Raw genomic sequence first — 22584 nt, 5'->3', positions numbered from 1 at the left:
TCGCAACTCCGGTGCCGAAATCGCTACTATTGGGACTCGGTCCCAAGATGTCCGCGCCGTGCAGGCCGCCTAAAAGCTTCAAATCTGCCAAGCGGAAACGGATGATGTCGAGTCGTCCATATTTTTTTACGGCCTATGGTGTTAAATAAGAAAAAACACTGAATACAGTTCCAGAAAACCCAGCCAATCTGGGCCAATTTTCAGCCTATCTAGCAGAAGAGAGTTACATATAGTGTCAAAGGCAGCACTGAGGTCTAAGACCAAAATACTACATGCACCAGAATCTGCTGCAATAAGAAGATCGTTTACGACCCTTACTAAAGAGGTTTTCAGTACTTTGGCCTTTTCTAAACCCAGATTGAAAAAGTTCTAAAAGACTGCATAGTTCTAAGTGATTATTTAACCGTATAGCCATAACATGCTCCAGAACTTTAGTCAAGAAAAGGAGGTGAGAAATAGTCCTGTAATTGGACAAATCAGAAACATCACAGCCAGTCTTCTTTGGAACTGGTGGCAGCTATTTTGAATTCCTGAACTGCTTTCACAATTTAAGTCATATGAGGGCACATACCACCAAGATGTTTCAAGTTATACAAACATGTATAATACTGTATAGTATTTGTTGACACCAACTTGCACACTTTGTGAATCCCAGGCCATCTCAACATGTGGAGAGAAGAGATGAGGGTGAGGGGGTGAAATGTAAATTAAGGTGATTGACCTGGGTGAGAGCCTTGGGTGGGGCTGCAAATGTGAATTTCCTTTGTTTTCACAGAGAGTCGCCATCTCTTACAGATCTTCCAGTTCCTCCAGTCTTAAGGCCCTTTTCACACTGGACGTGATTTTGACGTGCGAATAATTTGCGAGATGGTTTAAATCTTTGATCAGCTGTTTGTGTAATGAGTGCTTCCACACCGAACGCGAATGTGCTGCGGCAAAAAAACAACATTTATTTTTTTCATTTCGTGTCGATTTTTTTTTTACTCAAGCGGCGACACAAAAACGGCTTCAACCAATCACATACAAGGAAACAAAGACGAAATGTCCAGTTGATGTCACGAGCTATTCAATCAACATTAACCTTTGGCAGGTATGGCATTTCTCATATTACAACTTTAAGCTGTACAGATGCAGCTGTGTTTGCCCACAATGCTACAGACAGCTATAACTTAACCTTTTATAAATTGTTGATTTTCTTCTAAACATTGTGTCTGCGATTATGGAAAGTGAAAGTGTTGCCATCGGTACATCTGTGGCATCAATGTAACATCAATGTAAACAATGTTTACATTGTGACTCAACTGGAAACATCTGCTCGGATCGATTGATTCCCTGAAGTGCGCAGTTTGTCTTGTCAGATGCGCTGCTGTCTCTGGAGGAGCTCCTCAAATTGTCCTACAGACTTTAGAAAGTAAGTGCAGTTCCAGCCATGGTAAAGTTTTAGTTCCTATACAAGATTAGCATAGCTACTCCCCTTCAGACTCAGACTTAGTTCTTTAAGACTGGCTGCACCCAAAACCTTCTTTTCAGTCCTTTAAATAAAATGAAATGCTTGTCTTCACTAAATGATGAAGTGTCTGTGTTTTCTCAACTGTCATCGCAAATGTTTTGGAATGTTGGAGCTCTGAAGCATTGCAAATTTGTGTCGCAAATGATGTGAATGGTTTTGACGCGAAATATTCGCATGCGTAATATTCGCTTATTAATTCCGCTTTTTTCTTACGCGTCTGGTGTGAAAGGGCCTTTACACTCCAAATTTGCTATGGTGACATTTCAGACTGTCCTCTATCTGTGTGCCAAAGTTCATAGCTTCCCTGCAAGTGGGGCCATAGACTGCCATGGCGAGTGGGGCCATAGACTCCCATGGCAGAATAATAATAATACGCCAACGATTACAAATAGGTGACTACACATCTTTGGTGCTTGGCCCCGAATAAGCATTGTAGTTATTACAATCTTGCTTGGTTATGGCTAAAATGCACATGAATGATGTAATGGTGATAATATCAGTTTTGGTGGGTTTTTTTGTTTTTTCATACAGCCATTTAGTAGATGAGTAGTAAGGCAGATGCATTTTGGACACAGCCCTTGACACCAGTTGGTCAAAAGTTAAAAGGAAAGTGAAGTTACTTTTAGAATAGTTCCACTGTATCATTATAGTCTGCAGATGCCACATGGATGATGTATAAGTATCTAATGGAAAGACATTCAGAAATTTTAAATGTATCCAAAAGTATCCAAATACTTTTTATGGCCCCTGTATATTATGAAGCCATGAATATCAGATAATTTTTCATGTTTATTTTTGCAAAAGACGACCTGTTCCTTTCTAATGAGTACTCATTTGCTTTAATGTTCAGTCATATAATTGGCGTAAGTTAATATTTATGTGGAGGCCGATAACCAGATTTTTAACATGTCTGTAATTTTGCTTTGGCTGTGAGTATGTGGGGAATCTGATCTGGTTTTCAGTGACTCATTCTTTTACCACCATCATTTTATGCATCAAGGGAAAGATAACTTATGGCCAAAACGCCTCCTTAATCAGGTTTTGGTGTCATTATGATAAATCTCAGAGACGTGTTTACTGGAAGTCCTGAGAGGTTATCTATCAGTTCCTGCCTCTGATCACTTTAGATTTGTCTGTAAATGAGATGTTTTAAATGAGTGCAGAGCCACAGCTGTGCTCTTAGATGACTCGGGAGAATCCACACGGTGTGATTTATCGATAGAGGATGCTGGGTGAACACTGTGAATCTGGAATGCGTGTTTGTCTGAAATATTGTATGTAACAGGGAATATGGGAAGGAAAATCGTGTAAGTATGTGGATCTGTATGTGAGGCATTGCTGTTGGGTTTCAAGACAAACACAGTCAAGTCTCTTGTCCTTGAATTTAGCTGTTGTATTTATTTTTTAGCTTCCATAAAACCTCATGCATCCATCAAGTTATCTCGAAGGCAAGGAAAACTCATTGCTCAAAGTGTGCACATGTTTTGCATAGTTTACTTAACCCTTAAACAGGCAAGATTGGAAAATGATCAGCAAAAAATTATTTCATCTGGACTTATCCAACAGATTTTTTTAAATATTTGAGGTATTTTGATTTTAAGAGTTGTAACTCCAGTACATGGTGCCTGTTTGGGGTATAAAATACCCCATATATAATAGTATCCACAGCATTGACAATGAATAGTGTTTCAAGGTAAACTGGGCTTCCTGTACTGGAAAAGCGGAAATGGTGCCCGCGACTGTGTCCCGTCACGTCATAATAAAAGTCCTGTTGCTCACGAGGCGAGTGTTTGTGTAACAATTGCTCCAGCGGCCGTGCTCAGCTCCACCACGCTCGGCCTTGCTTTGTTTTGAAAAGGCGCCCTCTAGCGGACTGAAAAATGACATAGGGCAGCTTTAAATCAAAATACATAAGCCGCGTTTCCACCACAGGAACTTTACCCAGGAACTTTGGGTGGTACTCGGTGTGTTTTGACCGCAGGATTCAGGGTCTAAATGAAATTCCGGGTAAATATTTCCCCCTCGAAATGGCCCTGCTCGCGAGGTAGTACTTTTTCAAAGTTCAGGAACTTTCGAGGGCGGGACTTGGGTACTGGACATGCTGATTGGTTTAGCATTTTATTTCAACCGGCATTTTTAAAAGTCTTTTGCAAGGTTCGGTCTACGTTCAGTAAATATCAGTCTTGCTCTCTGTTTGATGGCGCGCGTTCGTCTCAGCCATCTCACGTTCAATGTCCGTAATAGCTGATAATAATATACATTGTCATTTTAATTCTTGCTTTACAAGCTTTCTGAATCTGCTATTTCTCTTTTCTGTCGTTGTTAATTACCTCTTTAGTAAACCTATACATAACCAGCAAAAGCAGCCCAGCTTTAATCTCTTCCATACTCGTTATTCATTGTTTGTTGGAATAATGTTGGAATAATGACACGGCGTATATTGCCCCAGGCAGTTTTTACTTTAACTGCGCCTGACAGAAGAATTTTTTTTCCTGAGATGATTATTACACTTTACAACAAATAAATAGCTTATTATATAATACTGTATTAGTCCTGGTGGCCGTTAAGAGTTGCTATGGCTACAGTTAACACATTCCAGCTGGTGGAGAAAACAGCGTTGACATTTTTGATGCGGCAGACAAACTGCATGTGACAAAATGATTGCGATTGAAAGTCATCAAATGTAAACACCAGATCGGTTTAGATAACGTCTCATGTAAACAGTCCACTAAATCTTTCAATCGATACACGCAAAAATGATTACTGTCCGTCACTGACTTGGAGGAGCAGTCGCGTGCAGTCCTACATCACCGGACTAATTTGCCTAATCTTCACGGAACTTGAGATCGCGGTGGAAACGCAGACAGTTGCAGGTCTGGGGGGGAGAAAAGTTCCTTTAAAAAAGTGATACAGTGCTTAAATACAGTAGTAGCAGCACATCATATTTCTTTATTATTGCGGTGTCTCTTCGTAGCTGTCATTTTCTTAAATGAGCCATGGCAATGTTTCAAATGAGCTTCTAATGCTAGACAAATGCCTTTTTTTCAACACGATCACCTTGTACCAAAACCATTTTGAAACTAAGGAGCCATTTGTCCTCCGATTACAAACAAGCTCCTTGGCGCCTTATTTGCGGGACTCATGTTACGCGCTATAGAGGATTTTAAAAAAGTAACGTGAGTGGAAGGGAGGTGGCGGCGCCAGGACAGTGTGTGTGTGAGAGCGGCAGGCAGAGCAGCAGAGAGATACTAGAGAGATGCAAAAGAGTTGCGAGATTGCAGGAACGGCTAGCGGCTGTTATTTCAAATAGCGCAGCATACTTTAAACTAATCGGTTAACCGGTTTCAACCGGCTAATGAAGCTCGGTGGTCGGATTAATATATACAGCTCTGAAAAAAATAGAGATTACTGCAATTTTTACTTAAATCAGCATCTCTACAAGTATGGAAACCGTTCCATTCCAGTGTGTATTCAAACACCGGTGCTGATTAGGTGATAACCTGAACCAAATTTTATTTAATAAGGAAAAGTATAAAAAAACACTTTATGTGATCATCACTATCCTCTTGTAGTAGGACCAGCTGGATGGCAAAAACAGTGCTAGTAGTACCTCAAAAGTAATTGGAATCAAAAAATAACTATTGACCATGCTAAAAAAAGTTGAAAAGGAAAGTTTTGAGTGAGGAAAAGAAGGGTTTAATTCTAAATACTAAATATAGTGAGCGTCGGGTTGCTTCCATCCTTAAAATTTTTAAGACGGCGGTTCATAAGAACAAGGTCAAGTAGCAGACATTGAGGACAACAAAGCTACAGACCGACAGAGGGCGAAAATGACTTTCCACTGACCGGAAGGACAGCCACCTCATTCAAATGTCACTCAACAACCATAAGATGACATCAACCTATGACCTACAAAAAGAATGGCAAAAGGCAGCTGGGGTGAAGTGCATGGCAAGGACGGTTCGAAACAGGCTCCTTGGGACAGGGCTTAAGTTGTGCAAGGCAAAAAAAATCATCAATGAGAGCCAAAAAAATAATAATACGTACAAGGTTGTCCTGAAAGAAAACTGCTTCCTTCTGCTCTGACAATGTTCCACAACTCTGAGGACTGTTTTTTCCAGCAGGACAATGCTCCAAGCCACACAGCCAGGTCAATCCAAACAAATCCGAGCTGTGTGAATTTTTGCACCAGGAGTGGCATATAGTCACCCAACATCAATGTGAAAGACTGTTTTTAAACTAGAATCAAATAATTACAATATTTTTATTTGGAATTTGGGGAATAAAACTAAAATGTTAATTTTACTTCGCTTGTCCTTTTGAGAGTTCATAGTTTCATATTTGCATGTTATTCAGGAGCCCAGATGGCCCTTTCTGGTGATGATCTTGAGTTTGGAAGTAGATAAACATAGTCTCATTCTGCTCGTATCTGGAGTTAAACTATAATGACTACACCGGGGACTTCTGTGCCTTTGAAAGATGCTATTCAAATGAATACTCTGACAATAAACACATTATGTGTAAACCTTGTAAGCATAATTGTCTCCAGCTTGTAACCGGCTCTCTTTAATTAGTTTGCATAAATCACTACTGTTAGTATTATTAATTAGTACTCTAGATAGAGTACATATAATGAAGTACTGCATAAAATGAAAAAAATTGTTTAATATAGCAGTTAGCACGAGATGCCATGTATTACAGTTATTGCACCACGATTAATCTGGGTTAATATCTGTCGGTCTATCTATGTCCTGTCCTGTCCTGTCTGTCTGTCTGTCTGTCTGTCTGTCTGCCTGTCTATAGCTATCCATTCATCCATCATCCATCCATCCATCCATCCATCCATCCATCCATCCATATCCATCCCTATATGTCTGTCTTTCAATCTATCTACCTCTATCTATCTGTCAATCTGTTTGTCTGTCTGTAACTATTTGTCTGTCTGTCTGTAGCTATCATCCATCCATCCATCCATCCCTATCTATCTATCCATCCATCCATCCATCCCTATCTATCTATCTATCTATCTATCTATCTATCTATCTATCTATCTATCTATCTATCTATCTATCTATCTATCTATCTATCTATCTATCTATCTATCTATCTATCTATCTATCTATCTGTATAGATTGCCGCATTTATAAAGAATTCAGTTGATATTGCAGCACGACATGACAAATCCATACAAGTAAAATGATGCCCCATTTTATTTCAGCCTCAAGCTTTTGCCACAGTTGTCACGTCCGTAGAAATAGTGCGGTGGTCATTTGCTAGGGCACTATTGAGAAACTTTGACCCCAGTAAGTGCTCTCAGTATTTGGCTAAGAGAGTGGAAAGTAGATGAAAAGAAAACAGCTAATGGGTGTTTGTCCTTAACATCGCTAATTGGAATCAATATAGTTAGGAATCGGAGTGTTCTCTGAAAAATGCTGACTGTCTTCCATAGGGTTTTTCATTTGTCTTAAATGGATTCTAAAGGTGCTATTAAAAAATAAAAAGTCTTGGATGAAGCATTCCTCTACGTTAGAAGAAAACTTTAGAATGCCTAAAGTTCCTCACAAATGTGCACAAATCCTCCTAGTAGAGGACACACATCTTTTGTGTGTTTCTGTACAAAACAGACATAAACCGAGTCAATGAGGCAGGACTGAGGTCGGAGCACATGATCATTTGAAATGACTGAGTTGAATCACAGAAGCTTCCTGCATAGTGATGCAGTGGAATGCGGTCTGCTCTTTGTCTTGATGACTAATCCTCTTTACTGGATAAAGCAGATCTGTAGTGTTGTAAATGTGCTCCCAGGGCTCTTTTCTTTAATTCTAAATTGCAGGTTGCTCTTTCATTGGGGCACAGCAATTTAGTAGTTTAGACAGGTCTGAAAAACTGAGGATGGTGTGGTGGGACACGAGCCTTTGTGGTTAGTAAATCACTAAAAACATGATTGCAAAATTATGTATTTCATGAGAATACATGCTAATGAATGACTGTCAGAAGAAAGATGCTTTTTGAAGCCAAATGGTGCAGTTACATCATCTACCAGCAGGGGCTAACTGGAATGTGCTTACCAGCCAAACCCTGACTTGTTGGTTGCAAATGAATTCTGTTCTATTTGTACTTGGGTGGTGGGCATGTTATCCTTGGCTGTTGAACTTGTAAGTTAGATGTAGGTGTAAATGTGCATGCTGATGCATTACTATTCATGCAAATTACCACAGGATAGTGCTCAGTTGGAAAGCACTACAGAAGAAAATGAAACTGTTGAGAACATGAATGGGAAATCCCACAGAGTACAGTCTAACACCCCTCTCTTTCTCCCTCCATCTCTCCTGCCATCTTTGTGTCTGATTGTGTCCAGCTGTCTAATAGAATCACAGGCATGAAACTAATCTTGGTTGCAGGCCCAGGAATTCATGTGTGTGTGTCTGAGAGGTTGTCGTGTTCATTTGTCCACAGAAGTGTTTGGTGTAGAGGTATTCAGTGAGTTATTTTCTGCTTCAGAGATAAAACTGGCATAGATCCATACACATTGTCTAGGTGGATGCCGACAGCCCAGTGAAATCAAGCAGAACATTTGTTAAAGTGTTAATGATAGAAGCTACCTGTCATTTCAAAATATTGCTCAACAATTTAGAGTATCGGTTGAATCTTTGCTACTTTTTAATCGTTTCAGCAATCCCAGAGGATCCTCAGGTTGCAGAGGCATTTTACTTCGTGGATGAATTTGAGTCATGCTCGGAGGCAGAATCAGATGGAGAGGAAGACTCAGAGGAGGATCTCCCCACAGACCCTTCCTGTCAGACATGTGGACAGGTGAGGAGAGATCCACCGCCAGAGAGAAGCTCTTGTCAATCAGCTTGTGTGACTGTGATATTTACTTTTAAAGATGTCTCGATAAATTTTACACACTATAATTAGAGTTTTCGTATGAGATCTATCAGAAAAACAAGACTAAAACAAATAAAAAATGTATTTAGCATAAAGAATTAATATAAGAAATGTACAGTCCAAGATATACAGTCTTTTCTTTGCGCTACAAATGAAAGGGATAGTTCACTCAAAAATTACATTTCTGTCATTAATAAATCTTCAGAACACAAATAAAGATTTTTTTTGATGAAATCTTTCTGTCCAAGCAACGCGATGTACACATTCAAGTCCAGAACAATATGAAATACATCATTAAAGTAATCCATGTGACTCCAGTGGTTTAACCTCAATTTTAATGGTGTGAGTGCTTTGTTTGCACACACACACACAAAAAAAACGCACATTATTTATTTACGAATACTGGCCTGCAATCAAGTAGGGGAAGAATATTTTGGGGAAGACTCGGGACCGGGAGTTTTTCTGTGTTATTATTTAATAAACAATGATGATAATAATTAGGAATAGGAGTTAAATAATTGAAGAATTTAAAGTGATTTAAGAGAATAAATACAAAAAAATAGTAAAATAAGTTCTAATAGTTATGAATTAATCAATGTTTTATATGTGCACGCATTCATTCTTATTCGTAAACGCAAATGTTTCTCGTCTCATCATCACATTCATTTATGCATTACATGAATCATGACCGCATATTTTCAATTCAAAATGGCCAAATTTCAAATAAAGTTGAGTAGCTTGCATGACTAGATAAACAGTTGTCTAATACTTGCATCTCCTTACATCTTTCCACAAACTCTTGTTGTGTTGTGACAGTGACAGTAAATCTTTAAAAAAAATGTAATCTCAATTTCAAAAGCCTAAAAATGTTACTTTTAAAACTGTGTCATCCTTAAAACAGCTTTACTTATTCTACGATAAAATGTTAAGATAAGACAAATAAAATGGAAAAATAGGAATTTTTTTTTTTTTACTCATAGCTCAGACAAAATCATTGGCTCTAAAAATCACAATTCATTTCAAATGTATGCTGTTTTGTTGTTGTTATTGTTTTATTTCTTTCACTTTTTGATTCCTGAAAATGGTATCACTAAAATGCATCATGTATCACTGATTTCAACATTTATAATAATAAGAAATGTTTCTTGAGCAGCATATCAGTATATTAGAATGATTTCATGAAGGATCATGTGACACTTAAAAACCTTAATGTGCATCATATTTTGAGATTTCCTTTCAAGTAGCTAGCTTTCAGTTAAAAGCGCTCAAACATACATTTTAGTCTGGGACTAGCTCAAGTTTTATAATTATTATATAGCTTTTATGACCTTACACAATAAATAATTATTTGTTGCATTGCAGATTTTAATCTAAACTGCATCAACTATATGCCATATTTCCTTCTGTCCTCAAGGTATATCCTAAAGTATCCTCTTTTCCCTTCCAGTATCTTTTTGAATTATTCACACTCTAAACTCAAAAACACCCTCAAAACTTAATAAGCTCTCATTGAATGGATCATCTGTTTATGAAGCATGGAATAAGATGAATTCAATCATAATTCACATGCACTCAAGTCCACAGGTAATCGTTAATTTACAGATAATATGATACCACTTGTCTGCGATATTATTGTCCGCATTATGCAAATGCATTTGGCTCATAGAGGGTTGCTCAACTGAGCTCAACCTCATTATTGCAGATACTTTGTAGTGCTGGAGTTCAGTGACACAACAGCAAACACATACGTTCAGATCAGGTGCGATAAAGCCAGGGGCTCATCTGGGCTCACAAGAGATCACGAACTACCTCAGCAGACTCTTAAAGCGGCTATCCAATACCAGGCTTCTGCACGATTCGATCAGGCCAGCCGAGAATAGATTAAAACTATTTGTCACCATTGTGAAAGAGGGGGGAAAAAACTCAGAACCGTGATGGTATAAGAATGAAACCAAAGTAGAGAGTGGAATAGACTTCTGCCCCAGTGGATGTTTGATAATTAGCTGGCTCACAGTGAGAGTGGAGCTGGCGGTATTTGTGCTGCCAGCCGTGGCCGGGTGAGATTCCCCGGAATGGAGGACAGAAGAATTGCATTTTGTAAATACCTGCATAATACATAGCTGGTCCTTCTGTGACTGTATTTTTTTCTTTTCTCATTTCATTGTTTTGCACAGATGGCATGACTTGAAACCCATGAACTGCCCAAAGGCCTACCCTTCCAACACAATGCACTTGTGTGTCTCATACGCAGTGAATTTGGTCCTGCTTTCTGCAAAACAATCGCAGATTGATTATGTTTTTTTCTTTCACGACATTTTGTTTCTTCAAACTTTGGCACTTTAATTGTTGCTACTTTTCAAATGCATTTTAATGTATAGACCCAGACCAGACTCAAAATATGAAATCCATCATGGAAACAGCATTTTTAAATATGATATTCATTGAGTGAAATAATCATGTAAACAAATAAAATGTACATTTTTACAGTTTTACATGTTTATGTATTTAGGATATATGAATCTGCAGTTTATACAAAAATATAGTGAATTAAATTAGCATTTGATAGAAATGTTCATGTTTCACAAAAATTAAAAAGTATTCCTGTGATGAATAGATGTGCACTTTTGGACATTTTTAGTACATCTTTTTTTAAACTAGTAAGAGTGTGAATATATTTTAGAAGAGGTTATTTTAAGGGGAAAAATGCCCATAGTTGAAGAAACATCTTATGTTGCTGATGGACCTTTAGTCCTGCTTCAAACTCATTTTGTCTGTATGTTCATTGAGACTTTCATCCACAAGGTGAATGCCTCAAGGGAGTATAAAACCCTTCAGGTTGCCGCTTCCTCCCTTCAGGTCATGTTATCATTTCAGATAACATTCCCTTTGATCAGAATTGGTGTTTATAGAACCTGCATTTCAAGACTTTTGTGTGGCTAGACTGTCATTAGGAAGTCTAGCCACAATCACAGTTTGATCTAAACAGAAGAAGCCCTATAATTTCCTCTAATATTATAATGTCTTTGTAAGTAGGCCAGAAGGAACAAATGGTGTTTTTTAAGCATCCTCATATACCACAGCCTGAACCTGTCCCCTTGTGTGTCACAGGACAGTGACCTGGAGGCTATGATCAGACACATGGAGAATGTTCTGGATGGGGACTCAGATGGTGAGTATAGCTTATGGTGTAGCCTAGTCATTCCACACAAGAAAATGAATACAATATTGCTGATAGTCCTGTGTACCAATACAACCCCACTGCCAGGTACATTTCATTATCAAAGATATATAGCATCTTTCTCCAATACTGACTGGCCAATTACATGAGAGGTCAGTGAGCAGACACAAAACTGCTTACTGAAGGTCACAGGCCTGTAAAAATGATACATAAGAACGTAAGAACGCTCTTTTAGCTCCATTCACTTAGAGTGAATGGTCCATTTGCTAGTTTTCCCCCTCTTTTTAGATTTTTTTTTTCTTGTTTCTGATGACTCTGGAGTGAGAATGTCAGGAAGCCTGTTTGTCTGCCACTTGAAGCCATTGCGACATTGATTAGGTAATTCATGTGAGGCTATTTACAGGCTCTGACCACATCAGATAGGTTCTGTGCATTTCCTCATCGATAGAACTGGGGTATTTCTGTCCAAGTCTCAGTTTCCTGGTTTATTTTACCTTCTTAGGTTTCAGATGCTTCATAAGAATTGCCATCTTGAACCACATCAATCCCAGAATTTAGTCTTTCATTTCTCTTTGATCATTCTTTTCTTTTTCTAAAAAGTACTACATTCTAGAGAAAAACCACACTGAATGTGAAAATGTTTGAACCCATAGTCAACAGATTATTGATATATATATATATATATATATATATATATATATATATATATATATATATATATATATATATATATATATATATATATATATATTTCAAATTTAATTATTTCAAAGACTGTCAAACGATTAATCGCATTCAAAATGAAAGTTTGATGTTTACATTATATTTATATATATATATACATATACCTTCAAGCTTTGGGTGTTAATCTGGCACTTGGTGCTAATTTCCGTAATAATTTGGCAAACCCTATTTTACTTGAAGCAAACTTTCCAATTTTCCCTGACTTTGCAAGATGGCAAGCCACTCTAAGGTTACTGAAACCCTACAACACCAGGTTGTCCAGATGAAGGCCAAAGGGATGACCCTTTCAGCTATTATATACATATAAAATACATGCATGTGTGCATATTTACATATACATAATTATACAAGTTCACCCACATGCAATGATCAGGCATAACATTTTGACCAGGTGAAGTTAATAACACTGATAATCAGTGAACATGTTGTCCTCAAAGTTGATGTGTTAGAAACAGGAAAAATGGATTTGACAAGGGCCAAATTTTGAAGGCTAAACGTCCTTTAGAGTGTCTCCAAAACTGCAGCTCTTGTGGGGTGTTCCTGGTCTGCGGTGGTCAGTATCTATCAAAAGTAGTCCAAGGAAGTAACAGTGGTGTACCGGTGAAAGGATCATGGGTGGCCAAGGCTCATTGATGCACATGGGGAGCAAAGGCTGCCCCGTGTGGTTAGATCAAACGGACAAGCTAGCTCAAATTGGTTCTGATAAAAAGGCATCAGAATATACAGTGCATCACAGTTTGTTGCGTAAGAAGCTGCAAAGCCGCAGACAAGTCTAATTAATTTGTTTTATTTCAAATTTTAACAATGCATTTAGCCACTTTAATCATCATTGATTAACGTGAATTATTTAGACACCTTAATTATTATTGTGTCATTTAAAACCTAACAATTATGACATGTTTGGTTTGAAAAGTGTACTTTTCTTCTTTAAAAGAAATTCCACTTGTTACTGTTATCAAATACAATGGCATTCATAGTGTATTTTAAGTGTTTAAATGCTTTTAGGAACCACTGTAAATGAGTATTTGTATTTATCACCTTGAGTATTTATTTTAAATACTATTATTAGTATTCGTGTGTTGATATGCAATGTGATATTTCTCAATAGTCTGTATGTCAGAGCCTATTGTTCAAAATATGATAATTGACACATCCTCATATCAGGCCACACACATATATATATATACACACTTCTGAACTCAGCTTATCTGCAGAGTTAAATAAATGATAGTGGTGTTAGGACAATGCATGATGGGTAATATCAGCCCAGGGTCGATCTTTTAGGCTCATGTTGAATTCATGTTGAACTGCCTGACAAAATGCACTTAAAAAGATAGATTCATGACTTTGAATGACAGGTAAAATACAGTAACAGGAAAATGTTGCATACAGTGCTAATCTTTTATGCTGCTGAAAGACCAACAGTGACATTTATACACACAAACACACTTGAAGTACACAATGCACAAGGCGCTCTGACATATGACTTATGTGTCCCCTTCATCCCCTGCTGACTTCTCAAACACACACACACACACACACACACACACACACACACACACACACACACACACACACACACACACACACACACACACACACATATTTTACACATACAATCTGGTTTGGCTTGTTGAACCGTAACATGCATGTCACTGTGGCTGACAGCTCAGAAATGCAGCTTTCTGCTCGAGCTCCACTTTCATATCTCTGACTTCATTCAGCACTGGCCTACATAAAGGAGTAGCTAAAACTTTACCAAACATTTTTCTTTATGTACTTGTGTAAAATGTCTTCCCTTGGTGCCCATTGTCCTCTATGATTCTCTAATGGCTATGATGTCACGCAAGTTGTAAACTCTATAATATTCTGCCATGAAAATTGCCTTTTTATTAGAGCCCTGCTCATAAACATTCACAATAAACCTGAAATATATGTTCAGATAAACACATTTATTGCTCTGAAGTAGATGAACTGTGTTGCCTGTTTTTGATTTTCTTTTTTTTATTATATTAATATTCTACAGCTTTCCTGCATCATAGACAGCTTAGGACTGTAATGTATAATTTCAGTGATAAACTGAATCAATAAGGCAGCTTACTTTTGACTAGAAATCCGATTTAATTTTTATACACTAGTGTTACAAAAAACTTTTGGGAACTACTCCCAGGTTTTTGGCCTAATCGTAAATGCAGAAATGTTATCTGGAGAGAGAATATCAATAATTATTAAAAATAATAATAATAATTTCGATTCATTGCTGCTTATGGAAACTGTGAATGTTTGATGTGAGTTTTACAAAAAAGGCTATAAATCATGAATGGAACGAGATATTTTTCACTAAACATGGCATGTGTATGAGCTTTAAGGGTTAGTTCACCCAAAAATGAAAATGATTTCATTAATTACTCACCCTCATGTCGTTGGACGCCCATAAGACCTTTGTTCATCTTCGGAACACAAATAAAGATATTTTTGTTGAAAGCTGATGGCTGAGAAAGGCCTCCATTGGCATTCAGTACATTCCCACTGACCCACTCACAAGACCCATAAAGGCACTAAAGACGTCGATACAAAATCCATCTCACTGCAGTTGCTGTACAATAATTTTACAATGCAAAGAAAATAGTTATTGTGCGCACAAAAATCTAAATAACAACTTTATCCACCAAGTTATTGACGTGAACTCGACGCATGCGCGAGAATAGGGTGCAGCTCCACCGTTCGATTCATGACCCAGAAGAGGAGGAGCACCGCTATTGCGTGAGTTCACGTCAGAGACCTACACGGAAGACAATAACTTGGCGGATAAAGTCCTTATTTAGATTTGTTTTGCGCGCAAAAACTATTCTTGTCGCTTTGTAAAATTCAGCCCGGGTGATGGACGAGTCCCCCTCTGAGCCCTCAGCCACTGCTTCCTCAAAGGAAGACATGTCGGTGGGATTGAGGAGATCCTCGAAGTATTCCTTCCACCATCCAACAATATCCCCAGTTGAGGTCAACAGCTGCCCATCTCCACTGTAGACACTGTTGGTAGGGCATTGCTTCCCCCTCCTGAGGCGTTGAACGGTTTTCTAGAATCTCTTCGAGGCCAACCGATAGTTTTTTAAAGTGAACTCAAATTAAAAAAGCACATTCCACTAATATTTCATTCATTATAACAACTACTTAAATATTATGTGTAATATTGTTACCATAATTTTTTTAAAGATACTGTGTAATATTTTGACAGTGTAGATACGTGTAATGAAATTGTTATTAAATTACAAAATTAATGTAATTGTTGTATTCCTGAGGTAAAATAGTTACTAATCATATTAAAAGGAAATTGCGTTTCATTGATAAAGTAATCCAAACCACATTTATAATGGGTAACTTACGGTATAACAGTAAGCGATAACATTTCCAAAGTAACCTTCCTAACACTGAATGTATGTGAGAATAAACACATTCTTTCTGTTGTGGGACTGTGGAATTTCTTTGAATTGTCATGAATTTAATTCTACTTCCTGTCATTCAAATTCAAATTCAACTTCCTGTGGGGCAATTCAATTTAAGTCAATTGTCAATTTAAGTCAATTTAAATTCCAATTCATGAATTGAATGGAGGCCAGTTCTGAAATTCTGCATTTTGCACAAGCCTGGTGCTTTTACATTAAAAATAAAATGGAAATGGAAGTTTCCATGGAATGATAGTTGAGTCTTTTCTTCCCTGTTACGATGTATATCGGCTTCTAGAATAAAAAATGTAGGACGGGACTTCATCCTCAGGCACTGATTGGATCATACGAAGTTGAATGTTGCTAACTTAATGGACGCATTATTTAAATTATGTGCACGGGTAAATCATTTATAATAAACACTGCAACATTTTTGTTAAAAAGAATAAGAATTGTCCATTTTGATTTCATGATAACTTTGTCCATAGACGTACATATTCAGTCAACTGAAGTCAGTCCAAACTTTTGTCTGATAGTGTATGTGTATTGTGTGTGTGTGTGTGTTTCAGGAGCTGAAGCAGAGGGTGAGAAGCCTCAGCTGGGTTCTCTGGGAGTGAGTAGCATCAATACCTTCATGGCTGAGGGCAGAATAGAGCGGATGAGAAAGTGAGTGTGTCATCCTTGACTTGGTCAAAGCCATTACCTGTAAGAGTTTCTCCCATTCCCAGGCACCTCACAATTACTTTTATGCACTAATAGTTGCATTTACCTACATTCTCAGAATCATTATGTAAAACTTCTCCTTGATAAAGCAAATTAGTTATTACTTTTCTTTGTGTGATACGCATTTAACTTACCCGCCCTACCCCAGGCCTTCATATAGGTTATCTTACACTTAATGCAGTTGATCGGTGACAATTGCAGGGTAACAACTCGCTGTGTGATGTAGCCTATAAAATGCAGTTAGAATGCACCTAAAATCAAGATATTGGGGCTAAAAAGTTTTGGTCTCATTGACTCTCATATTTTTTATATGATACTGCAGAAATATCACACACAAGTAACGAGTATCACACAAATGCTATTTTTGCCCCTGAATAGCACATGTGCAAATGTGTTATTGATTAATACAACAGTGGTTTCACAGACAAGGCTTATAGTCACAGACTAAAAAGCATGTTTGAGTTGTTTTTTACTGAAAGAAACTTGCACTGGCATATCTTAAAATATGTCATTTTGTCTCAAGATGGACACCAGTAACGTTTATAAAACCTACTTAAAGGGTTACTTCAGTGATTAGCATTTGGCTTTCAATCAGTAGAAACCCTGGAGCATATTCGAATGATCGTACCCCCCAAGACGAGAGATTTATGCTTTTTATTTCTGGAAAAATTACTCTGATGACGCAAATATCGTCAGTTCGCGTCATCTGAGAATTTTTTGGCCAGAGTTTAAAGACCACAGCCAGCCGAGGGAGGTATTTCCGGATGTTTTCAACCTGCACATGGGGGGTGGGATCGTACTCACAGCTCAGCTCACAGCTGCAGGCATTCATGTAAACGGTGTGGCCGGCGGAGCAAAGTAAGTGTTTCAACTTCTCAAATTAATTCCTATGAAAGTTAAGCTTACAAAGGCATGAGCTGAAAACGCGCCAGACTGAACACGCGCTGAGATTCACTGCCGCAAGCGCGGATGCGTTTACCTCAGCTCTCATCACAATGAATGAAATCTGAATCTGCAGTGTTTGTGCTGTGACACTCAATTAGCGGCTAAATCACATTATATTGAACAGACACGTTTAGTTTTTAATTGTAATGTCTGTTCTTTATCTGAACTGATTTTGTAAAAAATGAACACGCTAGGAGAGTGATCCAGTCACAGTGTTTTGGGAGTGGCCTCACAGGGCAGCGAAGCATTCTGGAAATTTGTTCTCATCTCCTATTCCCTTTAAAAGTTAGTTGCCCTTGTGCCATGGCGGATTCGCTATTTACATGGTGGAATTTGTAGAATGCTTCTCTAGAGAGGAATCCTATTATTTTTAATATTTAAAAATGTTTGTGTGCTGCTTCCTGCGTGTGTAATAATCAGAGTGTACGCACATTGTACGCATAGTCAGTGGCGCATTAATTTTCAGTTGCCTCAAAATAACCTGAACACACCTCATTTTCAGGCCAGCATGCCCTGGGTGGACAGACTACATGGTGCTGGACGTGAAAATGACAACTGCGTTGGGCTGAAACTAGCAAAAAAAACGTGTGTCGCACCTGCCATCACATTGCGCCGGGTGTAAGTCAAATGTCTAAATGACTTACTTATTTAGACATTTACCACCACCTACTGGCAGTATTAGTTTCTTATATAGAGTATCATTTCATACATTAAAAAATATTTCCATATTAATAAAAAACCCATTAAAAGGATTTTCTGCCATTTACCCACCCTCATGTTGTTTTAAATCTGCAGGACTTTCTTTTGAAGATTGCTGGTAACCAAACAAAAAGTCTTCTTTTATGTTTCACAGAAGAAAGTCAATAGAATTTTGAAACGTATAGAATAAATGTATCAGAATATCGAAACTGTAGCATTGGTTTTTGATTGTTTTAGCAATGATCATTTAGCAGTTTAATGGCTTTGTAATTTCCTTTTATTTCAATTTTCTCAAAATTACAAGGGTTTCCATGTGATTAAATTCAAGCATTACATGAGCATAGTATGAACATTATATGAGCATTATATAAATTCAAAATCAAATTTAGTGGCCTCTGGACAATATTTTCTAATGTGAACTAATGTCTGAAAGCACATAAATGCATATTTATTGGTCTTTCTGTACACTGTTGTACATATCAATGTAGGCGCTTGCTGTGTTAGTAACCCAATAATCTTGGAAGCTCCTCCCTGTGGTATATTTAGCTACATTTTAATATGAGCTTCTGCTTAATTTACTCTTTATTGTGCACAGATGCTTCTCCATTTTTCATCTGGACTTCATCTCTGTCATTTTATTCAGCTTCTTTTCTTATGTTGTCTGTACACATCTTTCAATCCACAGAGCTTATTCTATTCTCCTCTTCACTGTCTTTATTATCTCCACAAGAGCAGAAAAATCTTTCTCGCAAAAGTTTTGGCTCAGTATGGGTTTTTTGTATTTGAAAGGAATGAAAACTTTCAGATGTTTCAATTTCAAAAAAAAGATTTTTCTTTTGAATTGTATACATCGAAGACAATGATCATGACTCAAAATATTAAAGGTGCTGTATGTAAGCTTTTCACTTTACCAAAGCATAAAAATACCATAATATGCTTGTAGATATATGTAGGAAATATGCTAAATTCACTTACTTGTTTCTCAGAAAAACAATGCTACAGGCAGTTATTCTACTTTGAAATTTGTGTTCCGTGTTGGAATTTCTGTTTTTGTTTTGGTCTGTGCAATACCGCACACTGCTGGTGTACCCAATAGTATTTCAACAACACAGGTTGCCAGTTGGCAGAAAACATAGTGTATTGCAGCACACTGTAAACCCTAATGTTGTCTTTACTTAAACAAATCAAGTAATCTTGACTAAATATTACTAGTTTAGTCCAAAAACTCAAAAAATATAAGTTAGTATAACTTATTATCCTACAAAATACATAAACTTAAGATTTCAAGTTGAATGAACTCAAAATCATAATTAATTAAAATAGCTCGCTCTGGTTTTGCGTTGATGTGATTGGCCATGCAAGGAGTTCTGTCTGGCAACAAGAACTAACTCACTGATTGGAGGACATTTACAAAAGGCGGTCCTTTTCTTGTTGCTGATTTAAATTAAGATGGAGACTTGTTCATTGTGTGCAATCTTAAAATCGGTAAGTAAAAATTCGTAAGTTACTAAACATAATAATAATATGTGAACTAACTTATAACTAACCAGACTAACTTTATTTCTGTTTTAATGAAAATAATAGTTTCGTTGGAAGTCACCATGATGGAGATAAGTGTTTGCTTTAGTTGGGCTCTTGACCCTTGACTGTATAATAATAATATAATGTTTCTCTGGCTGCTTTGTGTTTGAGAGACACATTTGGGAAGGAACACAAAGTCAAGAGAAAATATCAAGTGATGTTGTTTAATCATTGACGATGATAACATCATCATGTATTGGCAGAATCCCTGATCTCATGCAGAGTCTAATGCTGTGGTTGTCAAAGCAGTTATTAATAGTTTTGAAATATTAATACAAATTTCCATGAGATGGATGATTGTTTAAACTAAGTATCTTCAGTTACTGTAACTCAGTTATAAGTACATTCAACTTAAATCTTCTATTCCATTCCATTATGGGCTTAAGTACATTGAAGGCAGTCCACTTCACTTATTCAACTAATGCTTCATTACTTAAAAAATTTAAGGCAACGAGTTACCTTGGTTTTTTTAAGTAGATTCGACTTATCCGGGTTTACAGTGCAGCCATGGCAGATTCTACCCGACCTAAAAAGCCTCAGCATTACATAAGTCCCTATGAACGAGAGCATATTAAAACTCGGATAAATCGATGTATCAACTTGCATTGTGGCTTTTATTGTATATTGCGCTCGCCAGGAGGGGGCCAGGGAAACAACTCTCTCAAATATTTTGAATTTGGACTGCAGTTAGTCCTATATACCACACCTAATTATAATAATGTTTCACAATATTAGTGTTTTTAATTTGTTTTTGATCAAATAAATGCAACCTTCGTGATCAAAAGAGACCCCAAACTTTTGAATGGTTTTGTATTTTCTTTTATAAAGATGGAATTACACTATACAGGGAAAACTAAAAATATTCAACCTGGAAAAAAATATTATCTGGAAAATATTTAGCTTCTATTCAGTAGACACTGCTTTTTAAAATAGTATTATTATTTTTCTACTGACCATCAGAGAGACTAGACGCTATTGCTTTGGCTGTCAAAAGAATACAATTCTGTAAATTGTTGTTCCAAACCTGTATGAGTTTCTTTATTCTGCTGAACACAAAAGAAGATATTTTAAAGAATGTTGGTAACCAGACAGCTGACGGTAGCCAATGATTTTTGATGGCCTTTTTTTTCAACTGTTTGATAACCAACATTCTTTAAAATATCTTATTTTGTATTCAGCAGCAGGAAGAAAATTGCCCTTAAAGGAACACACCACCGTTTTTAGAAATAGGGCTTATTCAACTTCTTTCCTACATTTAGATATGTGGGCAAATGCATTTGACGCAACACATTGCGATCGCTCAACAGCCGGAGGACGTGAGGATGAGAGCCGTGATATCTCTGCGCAATATCTGCCTAGGAAATCGCCTAGTCTTAATCTGCATCACTAATTGTTCTCATTGTGAAGACCGCAAGAAGTAATTAGGTGGGTGTTTTTTTTTTTATCACTTTTACTTGGGACATGCTAGCTGGCAACATAGGATTCCATTCGTTATGCTAAGCTAAGCTAGCGGCGACCCTGCCAAACTAAAACAATGCATGCACCGAGACAAAAATGCATTTGGCCACAAAATGGAAAGAAGTTTAATAAGGCGTATTTGTATGGAGTGTTCCTTTAAAACTCTTACATTTCCTTTAAATCTCTTAAACTTATCATTATCTTTTTTCCAGATTTTTCCAGACCCCAGTTTAAAGGCTTTACAATGCCTTTCTATTCCATACCATACTACTCTATACATTCTATAATGTGCAGTACTGTGCACACCATACCCCAGTATTAGCTTGGTATTGTTCTCTTCCTTTCAGCATGACTGCAGAACCTTTCCTGACGGCAGGCCGAGCCTGTGGCTCCCCTACTGAGTGTGGGCTGAAGATATTAATAACAGAAGCGCTCTTCCTGTGAGGGCAGGAATTAGAGGCTGTCAGCTCCCTCTTTGCAAGTCTCATAAGAGCGTAAAGATGAGGAGGAGGGAGAAGTAGAGCACAGGTAGCAATTTACAGCAGCTGCATTTTCCCTACACAGCCTCTTGTCAGCTGTGTGATGATGCTACAGTCCTATTCTTCCAGATGCAGCTCCACTCAGCTCTCATTTCTCTCATTTGGTGTGAATAAATTATCAGGTATATGCAGGTGTTTCTGATGATAGTGCTGAACAGGTAAAATTCTCTTAATTGAGCCATAAGTTCGTTTCAGTGTCTTTTCAAGTGAAGGATCTTTCAGAAAAATAATAATATGAGTGATTCTTCAAATAGGGAAACTTTTCGATGCTCTAGGATGAATTTGAGGTTGTTGTTTTTTTAAAAGGGTTAGTTCACCCAAAAATGAAAATTCTGCCATTATTTATACTTATCCTCATGTCGTCCCAAACCCATAAGACCTTCGCTCATCTTTAGAACACAAATTAAGATATTTTTGATGAAATCCTAGAGCTCTCTGTCTCCTCCATAGACAGCAATTTAATTGCCACTTTCAAGGCCCAGAAAGGTAGTAAAGACATTGTTAAAATAGTCCATGAAACTCCAGTTCCCTTTCGGGGAACTCGAGCTGCGTCGAAACGCTGTGAGAACGCCTCTGCGTTAATGCGTCGTGAAGCGCCTGTAGAACCATTCCATCGGAAAAAAGATCGATCGTCGCCGACGTGATGACGTCGCCGACGTGATGACGTCATCAACCGGAGACTATAAAAGGTCCGCGAACACAAACAGGAACTAGCTTCTGAGCCTTCAGCAAGCGATCTGTGTGAACCTGTCTGTCTATTTGGTGTTTTTGTCTGTCTATATCCAGAGATTTTCCACCCTTTTGTTAAATATTGCAGTATATATTAACAAACAAAGAGAAAATAAAATAGATAGAGTAAAATGGCGAGTGAAAGCAGCT

General features: G+C 37.5%; 1 protein-coding gene across 1 annotated transcript in view; it reads left to right on the top strand.

Annotated features, from left to right (window-relative positions):
* The window catches only part of nek11 (NIMA-related kinase 11), a 144705-nt gene that overhangs the window by 79002 nt on the left and 43119 nt on the right, over positions 1–22584 (top strand). Inside the window, exons 13-15 of the mRNA XM_067448160.1 lie at positions 8184–8323; positions 11507–11567; positions 16330–16426. Coding sequence (XP_067304261.1) covers positions 8184–8323; positions 11507–11567; positions 16330–16426 — 298 coding nt within the window. The remainder of the gene's footprint in view (positions 1–8183; positions 8324–11506; positions 11568–16329; positions 16427–22584) is intronic.

The sequence above is a fragment of the Pseudorasbora parva genome, chromosome 7 (genome assembly GCF_024679245.1).
Source record: "Pseudorasbora parva isolate DD20220531a chromosome 7, ASM2467924v1, whole genome shotgun sequence".
NCBI lineage: Eukaryota > Metazoa > Chordata > Actinopteri > Cypriniformes > Gobionidae > Pseudorasbora > Pseudorasbora parva.
This window is presented reverse-complemented; position numbering and strand designations above follow the sequence as displayed.